Source organism: Lycorma delicatula, chromosome 2 (assembly GCF_047948215.1).
Source record: "Lycorma delicatula isolate Av1 chromosome 2, ASM4794821v1, whole genome shotgun sequence".
In the NCBI taxonomy this organism is placed as follows: domain Eukaryota; kingdom Metazoa; phylum Arthropoda; class Insecta; order Hemiptera; family Fulgoridae; genus Lycorma; species Lycorma delicatula.
The window spans coordinates 3,617,787-3,632,603 of record NC_134456.1 but is presented as its reverse complement, the minus strand read 5'-3'; the positions used below and the strand labels follow the sequence as shown (position 1 = coordinate 3,632,603).

Sequence of the window (14,817 nt, the reverse complement as noted above, 5' to 3'; positions counted from 1 at the left end):
TAAGTTTATATATATTTTTTTAATTAATATACTGCTACTTACAAATTCCTTATCACAATATTCACATTAATCATTAATGATCCTAAAAAAAATTATTATCTACAATCATATCTGTTTTGGTTTATGCAGCCTTAAAAATATATCATCATAAAAACATAAATAACAAAACAATTTATTGAAGTAAATATTACATGACATGACATGAACAAAAAAAAAGTTTAAATCAAATATTAAAATGTGTTAAACTGAGTAATATGATAACCAATAAATAAACTGATAAAATAAAACACAACTTCATTAGGTGAATCCAGATGCATTCTATAAAAAATGAGAAAAATTGCGTATAGACATACAAAATACTGTCTTTTTACTTAATTTATGTTGAAATTAGACATGATTTTACAGCATTGCATTTAACAGTTTTTGTAACAAAAAGTACAATTCATTGTGCTGCAGCTTTTAAAAAATAATTCTATATGTTTAGATGAGTTTCATTAAATGTATGCCTCTCCTTCAGTTTTCATACAAGAGAAAAATTTGAAAAACTTTTATAAAGGGATGATACGGTGTGCAAACATTTGTGATAAACTATTGACCTTTTCAGATGAAACAAGTTAATTAAAACATAGGTATAAATTCTTTTAGATAATATGTACTCGTTACATATCTTGTGCAAAAATCTCCCATCAATTTGTTTTGCTGAAGTTTTCACAACATATAAGAGAACATTTTTTAGAGAATGATTTGATTGAATTTAATTCATTGTAGTAAAAATATATTTGTATTTATTCTATTACATTTACACTCCTGTCAACAACCAATGAAGAAAACATTTCACTCTTTATCTCGCTGATAAATGATCAAAGTTAGCATAACACTACATGAAGAGACTATTTAACATATTGTTTTATAAATTTTAAGAAAAATATATACATTTAAACATTACAAAGCACATCGTGTGAGTACAGAAAGAGACAGAGGCACTGGTTGCCAGGCAGAGGTCGAGAGGGTTAATGATTTTTAGATCTTAAAAACTAAACATCAAACTGAACTATTAAATAATATTCAACACTTCTTTTGTCTAACATAGCACATAAGATAATTTGCTTACACAATAGGTAACATGTTTTATTCTTTGATAAATGTGCTAGTACCATAATCTGCTGTCTTAATCTGAAAATAGTATTAATAAAATCCAGTTGATAATCTCCCATAAAATTAAACAATTTGAGCATGTACATTCATGTAAAATTTAATTTGTAATTGGTAAATCCATGGATGATAAGTTGATCCTATTTATTCCTTTATTCAGCAAACTATAGTTACTGATAAACAATAACAAATAATTTAGATACAATAATTTTTTCATGGTTATGCATAAAATCATTAATTGCTGTAAATAAGTTGTATTGCTGTATTGTACTTAACTTGTGTGAGAACTATTTTTACCTTTCTAACACTAATGAAAAACATAATTATAGTAGCTTTTGTTAATATAAAACTATTCATATTCAAATACAAATAGTTTAAAAAAAATCTAAACCTCGTTCTAAATCAATCTTGATGTTTTTAACCATAAAAAAAAATATATATTAAGACAATTTTTGATAATTTCACAGTCTTCATGCAAAATTTTGGCAACTGAAAAATGAATTGATTAATTTTATAATCACAAAAATTTTAAGTCATATAATATTATTCTTATTAAAATATCATCACTCAAGGTATTTGACATTTTTGATCACCGATATCTTTAGCAATTATCTTATCTGCAAGATAATGTTTCTAATAATAATGTTAATCCAATAATGTAATCAAAACTAAAAGATGATACAGAACCATGAAAAATTATAGTTTTATATAAAAAAAACTTGTTATTCAACTGTCTTACAACAGGTAATTTCACTATCACATAAACTCGATAAAATAGTATGGAACATGCAGCGAAAGATACTTATATCAACAGGTAAAACATATTTAGAAACAAATAATGTGCTATTATTTTGATATGATGGTCCTTACCCATAATGTCTCGAATTAATATGCTGTGTCTGAGAAAAAACAAAACATTAAATTGTCTTCTACATGCAACCTTAACAGAAAGCAAATTCTCTTGTAGGATTTTAATAATACAATGTAGTCAAATCAATTATTTTTTAATATTATTTTAAAAATTAATTTCTGAACATGGAAGTCTATTGTTTATTATAAAACTGATGAAAATTATTTAGGTAAGGTTTACAAACATTTAGTAAATATTTTAATTAATGATAACAAAATCACTAAAAAGATAACATTCTCTCTTCACATACATTACAACTTTTGAAATGGATTCAAATATTTTTTTACGAGGACTGCATAATAAAAATTATTTATCATGAGTACTTATTAAAACTTCTTTTTATAGTTACATGAATATGATTGCATTCAAAACCAAAATTTGTTTCCATTTGTAACTTGTGCTACATTATCAATATCAACAAAGTCACTACTACGTTTAGCACGAACCTGAAGTTTTATTACTAATTCACCTTCAGAATTTTCTTTCTCCTTAACAATCAATTTTACTACTGAACCTTTACCTGAAAATAAATCAAATAATTATACAAAACCATAAACCATTAACAATACAAAGTGATGCTACTTTTATTTTAAAAATCTGATGTATACACCACATGTTTTCCTTGTATACTTATTGAATTACATACACATTTTTTTAAATGAAAGTACATAAAATTTTATTTCATTAATAACTTTTGATACTTTTTCGTATTTTTATTACTGAATCATTATTTATCGTAAAAATCTTTTTACCATCAGACATTAATAATTATTAATAAATCAGTATATTTAAATTAAAAAAAAAAAAAGTTGAAAAAAGGCGATGAAGTCTGATTCGAACCGATGCGCCTTCCCCTTGTAAGATCCAAATATTCATTAATTAAAATTTTATTTGGCTATAACTCTGGGACCAATAAAAATAAGTACTACTTATGATATATCGTTGAAAATCTCTCAATGAGGGCTTATTACTGCAGTTAGGAAAAAGTCCAAAATCTAAATGTTTTGGGATTTGTGAATTTTTTGGACACTTTTGATTCAATCTATTGCAATCAAAAGAGGCGGTACACAATTAGATGTTACAAAAGTCCTAAATCCAAAATTTCAACATCCTACGGCTAATTGTTTTAGAGTTATGCGAGATACGTACATACATACAGACGTCATGCTGAAACTAGTCAAAATGAATTCAGGGATGATCAAAATGGCTATTTCCATTGAAATCTGAAAACCAAAATTTTTTGCCATCACAATACTTCCTTTACTTCGTACAGGGAAGTAAAAATACAACAGCAGGTATTTAACAAAAAAAAAGTTAAACAGCAAAACAACAGTCACCATTACCACCATTTAAAGCCATTTCTGAAAGCTCATCGAGCAATTAGTTTGAACTAAAAGCAGCATTCAGAAAAAGTATTCCTTATCAATGGAATGAATGGGCAACTATTATTATTCATATTATTACTCTAATTGTAGCAATGAAATGTTACTATCTTTTACCCCACCCTTTCTACAAGTGAACAGCTGTGGTTTGTAATATGCAAACATCACATATATAAACCTAGATCTTCCTCATCCATTCTGCAGAATCTCTATGGAAAATTACATATAAATTATAATTATTACATAATTTACACATATTCAATTAATCCACTTTTACGATTTTATTGTGATCATTATATATTTCTACAAAGGTTGAAAAAATGTAATACAAACTAGCTAACTAAAAGTAAAATGTTTACTTGAAGTACAAATACTTAATATATTAATTGTAAATTAACTGGAAAATATTAAAATTTATAAATTCTTAGTGGGTATTTTCCATAAATAGGTAGTATTTTTTAGTAAGAATTCTTCAACATGTACATTATACAAAGTCCCAACTAGGCATTTTTTGTTTTAAATTTCATACATCTTTTTTATTTCAAATAGGATTAGATTCTTTTTTTTTTTAATTTATTATTTTGTATAATTTGTATTCTATTATCTTATCATTAATATGATTAATCTATTTATGGTATGCTCAAATGATTTTTTTTAACCTTGTTGGTAGTCAGTTTCTCCCCACAGTCTATTGCTAAACGTCATCACAAATGATAACAGAATGAGTATAGTGCATCCAGTTTTACCAAAAGCTTAGCGATACACAATACCTAGCAGGTACTGATAGCAATGCTAGAGGAGTTACATAAATAAAAGTGTACAAAAGTTTCAAAAATGAACAAAACGGATGGAGAAATATGATCATTGTTGTCATAGACCATTAAAAAATTAAAAAGGTAAAAATTCCAATTGATTGTACGCCCAATAAATTAACAGTATTAGTTCACCACAAATATATACAATATTAACAAATTATTTGGGCATATGTAAGATGGTTGAAAAATCTGCACCTAAGCTGCTGTCAAGTAAGAAAAAAGAATATGTTATATACTGAACACAATTGTGTTGTTCTTTTTAAATACGGCTGCCTACTCTTTAACTCATACCTTTTTTAACAAAAATCTTTTTATATATATATATGTATCAACCAGAAATTTTATATATATATGTATCAACCTACCTTTACCCTCCATCGGGTAGAGGTAGGCATCTCATAATTACACATATCAGCAGTGATACCAGGTTTGGTCTCTGGATTTTTGAATTTCAATCTACAGGAGACTATCATAACAAAATGAACGTCTTTTGAGAAATGGTTTAGCAATGTGTTACCTATTCTGGAAGATAATTCAGTTATTGTCTTTGACAATGCCCCTTTATCACTCATGTAAAAAGAAAAAAATTCAAGCTGTGTCTTAGAAAAAGAATGATATCAAAATGTGACTTAGTTCAAAAGGAGTGATATTTGAAGAGGAAGAACTTAAGATCCAATTATTGCAAAGGGTTTTGCGTATTAAAAGAATTTTAATGTGTATAAAATTGATGAGTTAGCAAAATCACTTGGTAAAACTGTGCTTTGATTACCTCCCTATCATTGTACACTTAAACCAACTGAATTTGCGGGCAAATTAAAAGTAACAAAGCGTCAGAGAATACCAATTTTAAAATATCTGATGTTAAAAATTTATGCTTAAAAGCTAACAATAAAACAGGCAATAGGAATGGAAAAACTATATAAAACATGTAATGAATACTGTAGAACCAAATTATTGGAAATTGGATAATATAATAGAAAACTACACAGACGAATAGAGAAGAGAGCGGAAGAAGTGTTAGAAGAAGACCAATTTGGTTTCAGGAAAAGTATATGGACAAGGGAAGCAATTTTAGGCCTCAGATTAATAGTAGAAGGAAGATTAAAGAAAAACAAACCGACATTCTTGGCATTTATAGACGTAGACTGGAATAAAATGTTCAGCATTTTAAAAAAATTAGGGTTCAAATACAGAGATAAAAGAACAATTGCTAACATTTACAGGAACGAAACAGCAACAGTAATAATTGAAGAACATAAGAAAGAAGCCGTACAAGAAAGGAAGTCTGATAAGGATGTTCCCTATCCCCGTTACTTTTTAATCTTTACATAGAACTAGCAGTTAATGATGTTAAAGAACAATTTAGATTCGGAGTAACAGTACAAGATGAAAAGATAAAGATGCTACGATTTGCTGACGGTATAGTAATTCTAGCCGAGAGTAAAAAGGATTTAGAAGAAACAATGAATGGCATAGATGAAGTCTTAGCAAGAACTACCGCATGAAAATAAACAAGAACAAAACAAAAGTAATGAAATGTAATAGAAATAACAAAGATGGACCACTGAATGTGAAAATAGGAGGAGAAAAGATTATGGAGGTAGAAGAATTTTGTTATTTGGAAAGTAGAATTACTAAAGATGTATGAAGCAGGAGTGATATAAAATGCCAAATAGCACAGACAAAACGAGCCTTCAGTCAGAAGATTTTTGATGCATGACCAGTTAAACTAATTGTTCTGTATTCTTCACATTTATCTGCCCCTGCTTGCTTTGGTAACATGACTATAACATTTTTTTTGAAGTCTGACGAAAATTCCCCTTTTTCATAAATATTACACACCAGTTTGTATAATCTATCAATCGCTTCCTCACCTGCACTGTGCAGAATTCTACAGGTATTCTCTCTATTTCAGGAGCCTTTCTGCCATTTAAATCTTTTAATGCTCTCTTAAATTCAGATCTCAGTATTGTTTCTCCCATTTCATCCTCCTCAACTTCCTCTTCTTCCTCTATAACACCATTTTCTAATTCATTTCCTCCGTATAACTCTTCAATATATACCACCCATCTATCGACTTTACCTTTCGTATTATATATCGGTGTACCATCTTTGTTTAATACATTATTAGATTTTAATTTATGTACCCCAAAATTTTCCTTAACTTTCCTGTGTGCTCCGTCTATTTTACCAATGTTCATTTCTCTTTCCACTTCTGAACACTTTTCTTTAATCCACTCTTCTTTAGCCAGTTTGTACTTCCTGTTTATAGCATTTCTTAATTGCCGATAGTTCCTTTTACTTTCTTCATCACTAGCATTCTTATATTTTCTACGTTCATCCATCAGCTGCAATATATCGTCTGAAACCCAAGGTTTTCTACCAGTTCTCTTTATTCCGCCTAAGTTTGCTTCTGCTGATTTAAGAATTTCCTTTTTAACATTCTCCCATTCTTCTTCTACATTTTCTACCTTATCTCTTTTACTCAGACCTCTTGCGATGTCCTCCTCAAAAATCTTCTTTACCTCCTCTTCCTCAAGCTTCTCTAAATTCCACCGATTCATCTGACACCTTGTTTACATCAAAAATTAATTTAAATGTCAGGAAAAAATTTTTCAAAGTGTATGTTTGGAGTGTCGCTTTATATGGAAGTGAAACTTGGATGATCGGAGTATCTGAGAAGAAAAGATTAGAAGCTTTTGAAATGCGGTGCTATAGGAGAATGTCAAAAATCAGATGGGTGGATAAAGTGACAAATGAAGAGGTGTTGTGGCAAATAGATGAAGAAAGAAGCACTTGGAAAAATATAGCTAAAAGAAGGGACAAACTTATAGGTCACATATTAAGGCATCCTGGAATAGTCACTTTAATATTGGAGGGACAGGTAGAAGGAAAACATTGTGTAGGCAGGCAACGTTTGGAATATGTAAAACAAATTGTTAGGGATGTAGGATGTAGGGGGTATACCGAAATGAAACAACTAGCACTAAATAGGGAATCTTGGAGAGCTGCATCAAACCAGTCAAATGACTGAAGGCAAAAAAAAAAAGAAAACAAAATTGAGCCTCTCATTATATCTCAACACGGCAGAATTCTCACACTCAGATGATGAAAACTGAACTGAATTTATTATTTGTTTATTATCATAGAAATTTAATCTAAAATATTAATGAACTTTTACTAATAGTGGACAATTGACAATTTCATAACTATTAAAAAACTCAAGGAAACTACATAACAATAAACAATTTTAATGAATAAAATACTCATGGGTTATCATATGTGCCAAACAAGGTAAGAAATTATTTTCTGATTATTTAATACGTCTCAATTTATTTAAATTTAAAATATACATATAATTTTTGGAAAATATGGCACGTGGTTACTAAATATTAATATTGCATAGTTTCTTTTATATGCATCAGGATTTACTGGAGATGCTTCTGAATCGACCGCCTGAACACTCATATGCCAGTCTGTTTACTTGAACTCTACAAACTAACTATATTAATTATAGTTATTGACAAAATTTTAAACACTATCATTTTAAAAAGTGTAAATTATGCTGATAATCTTACGTAATATTATTTCTTTACTATTTTAATACCCCCAACAAGGAAACAGAGGACCTTAGTATTGGTACAATAGGGTGTGTTCTGTTGATCTTTATAACTATGTTAGCAGTAGATTAACTACTGGTAAAAGAAGCAAAAAGGCAACAGTATACTACTGCCCAACTGATTGTCTGAGTAAAACGTAACGGTACACAATCTTCTTCCACAAAATGTTCTCTTGTTAAAAACAGTTCCCACTCTGGGGAAAACAGCATGAGATATTATACCACTTAGCTGCAAGATAGGAGTCAGAAAATTAATATGAAATGTTTCTACTTCAGAAAATTTCTTGTCTTTTTTCAAAAGTGTTCTTCAATTCTAAAAGCAAGAAGATTTAAAGAGAGATGAAATGAACAGAAAAGATATAAATGGGATAAGTGAAGTGACATGGAAGGAAAATGTGAGGTTAATGGTATTGATGTTACAATACATTATTTGAAGAGAGGGGATTGGCATACGAATCATTTTATTAAACAAATAGTAAAAGTGTATATAAATCATGAACTTAGAATAATTAGAATAAACCCAAAAGGATTTGTTTTTAATCCAAGTGTACATATCAATTAGTCAATATGAAAATGATACAGCTGAAGTAATACACAATATACAACACAAAGTTACCAATAAAGGTAAATATAGTTGTAGAATAACAATGATATATTGGAATGTGGTAAGGAAGGGCAGGAAAAACAAGTAGTAGGAAAAAGGACTAACACAATAAATGAAAAGGGAGAGATTTATTTAGTTTTGTAAGAAATAACATGTTCACAACAAATATTTGACTTACAAACTGCCATAAAGGACTATACAAGTGGAAGTCATCTGATGAAAACAGATATCAAATTGGTTACATAATTGTAGAAGACTGTAAAATGCGATAAAAAAAGCACATGGGTTTACAGGAACCGACACTGATATGGTCATATTCTTCTAGTAGCAAAAATACAGTAATACTGAAGAGTTAAACACGGGAAGAAAGTAATTAAATGGAATCTGAAAAAAAAAACAAAATTGTAAAGGCTATCGTAGGAAAAGTTTACTTAAGACCTGAAAAGAAAAAAATGCAAAAGACAATAGACCAAATCAATTTTGGGTAAATGTAAATGATGTCATAAAAACACCAGAATAGAACAAACAGTAGCTTTATCAAAGAGGTATAAAGAAGCTATGAGCTACCAGATATAATTTAAATCTTTATATAAATTTTTTTAGCTGAATTATGAAAAAAGGGAAAGGTGGAATGGCTTACAGACAAATGTTCTTAGAAAGAAAAGGTTAGTATGAACTAATCTAAGTAGACAGTAGGATAGGTTGAGATCTGTGAGGGTACAGATGTGTTATTTTGGCTCTGTCTTTGGATGCCCACTGTGTCATTGTTTTCAGGTTTTTTATTGTTCTTTCTGTTATTCGTTGTTTCGTTTGTTATTTTGTGATGTTTCGTTCGAATTTTGTTAATTATTTTACGTTCATGTGTTTTTTGTTTTTGTTACTTCGTTTGTGTTAGAGCTGTACCGGTAACTTTTCTTTGAGAGCTAATTAGTGATTTGTATTGTTTGGTTGGTCAGTAATTTTATAGTAACTATCGTTTTGGAGTTATTTGCCGTTTCATGGTTTAATTTAGTGTTTTTCAGGTCCAATTCATTTGCAAAAATTTGATAAACTGTAGTATGGTTCAAATTCAATTGTTCTGCAATCATTCTGACACATAATTGCTGGTTGTACCGTCTCTAGATTCGCTCAGCATTGTCATCACTTTTTGACGTTAACGGTCTTCCAGAGTGTGGACCGTCTGCAACTGATTCTCAGCCATCTGAAAATGCTTTAAACCACCTAAAACCTTGGTCTCACAACAGAGTGTCATCTCCATACGCCCTTTTCAAATTTTGAAATAGTTACAGTAGCATTCTCACTGAGTTTAACACAAAACTTGATTGCACAACGTTGCTCATAATTAATATCACGCATTTTTGTAACGCACAACAAAAACTCATTTCACCAAAAGTTTGTTTACGTCTCACGTGGCAACAATAGACTAAAAATATTAATACCTAATATAAATCAGCTGTTTATAAAACCATATGTCTACTAGTAACTTTACAGTGTTGCCACTTTGGCTACCAAAAAAAAAAACTAGTCTATTACTTTATTTACGGATCTCATACATATATATATATATATATATATATATATATATATTTAATTTATATTATATATAAATCCTAGTCAGAAAAAGGTATCTGATGTAATTTGGATAACACAATTATTATGGTTAAAATTAAAATTCTCTTAATATAACAACAAAAATGAAATCTATTTATTTTTATTATACTAATCAATGGACTAAATTAACACTTGAATGGATACTACTAAATGTTAAAACACCCACAAAAAAGACTAAAGGATTGTTGGATAAATGATATTACAAGTACACAGGACTAAACTGGCAGATCGCACAAGACCGTATTAGTTGGAAACATACAGAGAGGCCTTCATCCTGCAGTACATCAATAATGGCTGAAATGTGATGATGATACAATCAATACACCTACTAACGTTTTTAAGTCACTTACATAGACGGCCATTCATAATAACTTATAATAATAGAAAGATGTAAAACATTTAAGTAAGATCAGTTACCTATATTTCCCCGTTCATAAGCAGCAGCCAACTGACTGATAACACGTCTCTCAACTTCATATTTGATTGAACGAGCTCCATAATGTACATCATAACCATCAGCCAATACACATTCAACAGCATGTTCCCATTTCAATTCAATATTATGTTTTTCTTTTGCCTTTTTTGACCAATAATGAAGTTCCCTAGAAACTAATTTATTTAGTTCAGATCTTGAAAATGGTAAGAAGTAAACAATTTCATTAATTCGTCCCAAGAATTCATCCCGACCGAAGTGTCTTTTTAAAATTGGACGAACAACTTCATCCTTAAAATGACGTGATATAGTTATATTTTCTTCTAGATGATTTTCACCTATATGAAATATTAAAAAATAAAGGTAATAATTAGCCAAGGTACAAAAGCTTTCCCATGTACAATATGATTTTTTACTACTTCTTTGATAATACTTATTTTGTAAATATTTACATATCGTGCACAAGACCTGAGAATTGTTTAACTTCACATTTGTTTTGAAAATGATATTTTAGTGCCATCTGTTGGCTTTAAACAATACCTTTCATATCAGAAAATTGTCTAACTCCATTTATTCTTCAACAATTTAAAAAAGAAGAAAACTGTAAATCTTCATCAGCTGTTTGCAGAAAGAAAGTTGTGCATCTCCACTATTTTATATTGTACTATACAAAGTATTTGTAAAGTTAGTACTTCTAAGCTAATATAATTTCTTTTATTAAAAAAAAGTACAACTGATATTTCATAGGGTAAATATAAAAACTAAGCACATCTTTTCCTACACATCAATTAAATGAATCATTTTAATTTTGTTCTTTATTCAATACAGGAGTTAGACATTTTTTCTAACTAAAAATTCTTGTTATAAGTTCTGTATTGCTATATGACAAGTAAATCTAACGTTTTAAAGGAACTACGAAAACTGAGTTGGTGAAATAACTTAATCTCTATAATTATATTTAATTTCATTATTATTATTATTATTAAGTTTTTTCAAGTAGTTTTATTCACAAAATGTAGTTAAATTACATATAGTACTGTAGTAATTACATAAAGCAGGCATATATAAATTATTGAAGTGTGCACTTCTGTAATGGTGTAAAATTAACTTTTTACTAAATTTACTATAGGAAGAACAAACAGTTTTCAGTAATGCTAAATTACTTCTAATGTAGTACCATAATGTTGTAACTGCACAATAATTGTAAGTTGTAGCACTATTAGTACTCAAAACAATACAATTTTAATGTTAAAATAATAAGTGTTTTGGGAGGGAACCTTACGAGTCAAACATTTATTCTAGTATAATAATAGTACTTACAAAATAATAGAATTATATAAATATGATCAAAATTTGTCTTTACTCTCATCATGGCTCTTGTTCACAATTTCAATTTGCTGTTGGCATTCCTGCTTTATAATGCTATGTTTTTATTATCAGCAAGTTAGATGGTAACAAAGGATTCTAGGTTAATGGATGTGATAATGCTGAATATTTAAGCTATTAAAATCCTTATCTTGTTATTGAAGATCATTTCATCCAAGAGGCAGTCTTTTTGGAACTAAAGGACAGCAGAAATTCTGTCTTCCTTTACAACTAATAAATTGCCAATCAAGTAAAATCTTATACCACAGCTTGCTTTGTGCGCATTGGGAATCTGCTCATCTAATTCAGACATTAGTCAGTTGGTAATTGGATGCCAAGACACAGAAATTCCTGCCAAGTTGCTGTGGTATTATCATCAAATTGTTTGGCCAAAATTACATAGGATATTATTGTGAAGCCTCAATGCAATAAACTGTTGCATCCAATGATGCTACACCAAATCAGTGATCGATTATGATACTCTATCACTCTAAGCCAACAGTGATCTTTAACAAATGCTTTGAAAAATGCTTCTTTATTTTTAAATAAAATTTACAATGTTATGAAAATTGTGTTAATTTTTAAATACTATTGATTTTTTTTTTCATTGTAGGTATCAGTAAATAAATTGTTTTGAGTAACTCAAGATTTTATATTACAAATTTTTTTAATAAATTATTTTCCTGGGGGAATTAAAAATGTTTCCTTTAATAATTTATGAAAGAAAGTTAAAGATATATGATAAATTGAATTATAAAATAGTTTTTCGCTTACTCTGAAAAAATTAGTGTTTTAGGATTTATATAATTTCTGGTTTCACTGATGATATATGTATATTACATAAATTTTCAAATAATTCCTTCACACAATTACATAATCAAACTTAAACAACTAAATCTCAATCGGTTTAAATAAAAGTCCTTTAAAGTTCTTACTGATTCAAAGTAAAATTTCATGTTAGCAAATTCAACATAGCAGAATAATTATGACCCCTATGGGACACATATTTAGTTCTGAATATTTTTGTTTTATTTTAAAATCATAACCCACAATTTAAAAAAAAATCATGACTGATGCTAACCAAAATTGCAATTTTTAATCATCTGAATTAATATACCTCAAAATTTCATTATACTGCAAAAAAAAAAAAAAATACTGGAAACTCCTATTTCAGTGTTTGCAAAATTAAAAAAAAAGGCAAATGTAAATTAGGGAATTTTTAATTTCTTTAATGAAACTTTTAATAGATTCAACTTTTTTTAAGTCTACTTTTATCTAACAAAGGCAACTGAGTCAAAATTGGACATTTCATAGGGGTCATGGTAATAACTTAGACAATGAATGAAAATCACTATTAACATATTAAAAAACTTAATGTTTGATGTGTTAACTACGAGGGTTATTTTTTTTCAAGATCCGATTGGTCGCAAAATAAAAACCCATGCAAAAATCGGATGAACCTTTGCGCATATGTGTTGCACAGCATCTCTAATATGGCCTTCAATCCTGCCGCATCACTTCGTTTAGTTCTGAACATGCAGCCAGCATGTAAACATATCTACAAAAATGGCATCTCCCGCCAAGTGTGAAGTGTGTGCGGTAATTCGATTTCTTCAGGCTGAGGGACGTAATGCAGCTGAAATTCATCGACAAATAAGTAATGTGTACAGTGAAACTTCAATGAGTGACAGCAAAGTGCGACAATGGTGCAGGAACTTTAAAGCAGGACCTACAGATGTTCATGATGCGGGTGGTCAGGGAAGGAAGCGAGTGTCAACTGATGATCTTGTTGAGCGAGTGGATGAGGCAATTCGAGGAAATTGTCGGTTCACAATTTCTGTACTGAGTGATTCGTTTCCTGAAATTTCAAGGCTAGGAGGACAACATTTTGGCACAGACATCGAGCTGCAGACCAGCGTAGAAACATGGCTGAAAACACAGCCGGCTCCGTTCTATGACGAGGGTATTGGAAAGTTGGTACCACGCTACAACAAATGTCTAAATCGGAGTGGCAACTATGTAGAGAAATAGCATAACTATGTAAGTACTTGATACAAATAAAAAAATTTTTATTTTCACTCTGGTTTTAATTTCATGACCGAACGGACCTTGAAAAAAAAATAACCCTCGTATAATCATTTTGTTATGGGTCCATTAATTATTCAAAAGAATCTGACAGTAAACTTCCTTGAAGAGGTGTGGCCAGTTCTACAACTAATTGGTGCAAATGCTGATCTACATGCAATTTTCCAATAAATGGTGTGCCTATTAACTCTGCTTCCAGCCATTCAACAATGGTTGAATGAAAAATTTGGAGACAGTTGGGTGGTCCAGTAGATAATTCATGATCTAGTAGAGTATTCACAAAGTCCTTCAAATTTAACTCCCTTTGACTTTTTCCTTCGGGCTATGTTAAAAATATAATTTATTCAACTTAAACGATTGTTAATCTTTATAAATAGTAAGTAATAGTTGAGTCAAAACACTAGATCATTTGAAATCAGTTAATCAGTAAGGTATAAGAAACTGGAGCTATGTTTTTAAACAGGAAGACTTTATTTTGAACAATATTAATTTGCATTTTGTTTGTGAATATTATTTTTCCCCTAGTTATTAATCAGTTATGCTTATTAACAACTGAAATTGAAATTTCAATAGTGAATTAGTTAAAATACTTTGTTTTAGTCTTTTTTCAATAGTAGTAAAAAATAAATATAAGGCATGTTTTACCATCTGCTGTATTAATTAATTAATTAGTAAATATTAAAATCAATTAGAACTTGAAAATTGTTTTTACCTAAAATGCTTAAATTTATATTTATATTTAGATTTTTTAAAAGCTTTGGTAGATCTTAGGAAATATATTTTAAGATTTAAATAAATTTAAATTGATTTTGAAAAACACCAAAGTAAAAGTATTGTTGTT

General features: G+C 29.3%; 1 protein-coding gene across 4 annotated transcripts in view; it reads right to left on the bottom strand.

Annotated features, from left to right (window-relative positions):
• The window catches only part of LOC142320429 (mitochondrial disaggregase-like), a 69,439-nt gene continuing 54,622 nt past the window's right edge, over window positions 1-14,817 (bottom strand). For 3 of the 4 annotated variants that reach the window (XM_075358179.1, XM_075358180.1, XM_075358182.1), the window contains exons 9-10: window positions 10,511-10,864; window positions 1-2,582 (exon numbers count right to left, since the gene is read on the bottom strand). In XM_075358179.1, coding sequence (XP_075214294.1) covers window positions 2,428-2,582; window positions 10,511-10,864 — 509 coding nt within the window. In that variant the 3' untranslated portion in view covers window positions 1-2,427. The remainder of the gene's footprint in view (window positions 2,583-10,510; window positions 10,865-14,817) is intronic. The other variant, XM_075358181.1, reaches the window with a different exon arrangement.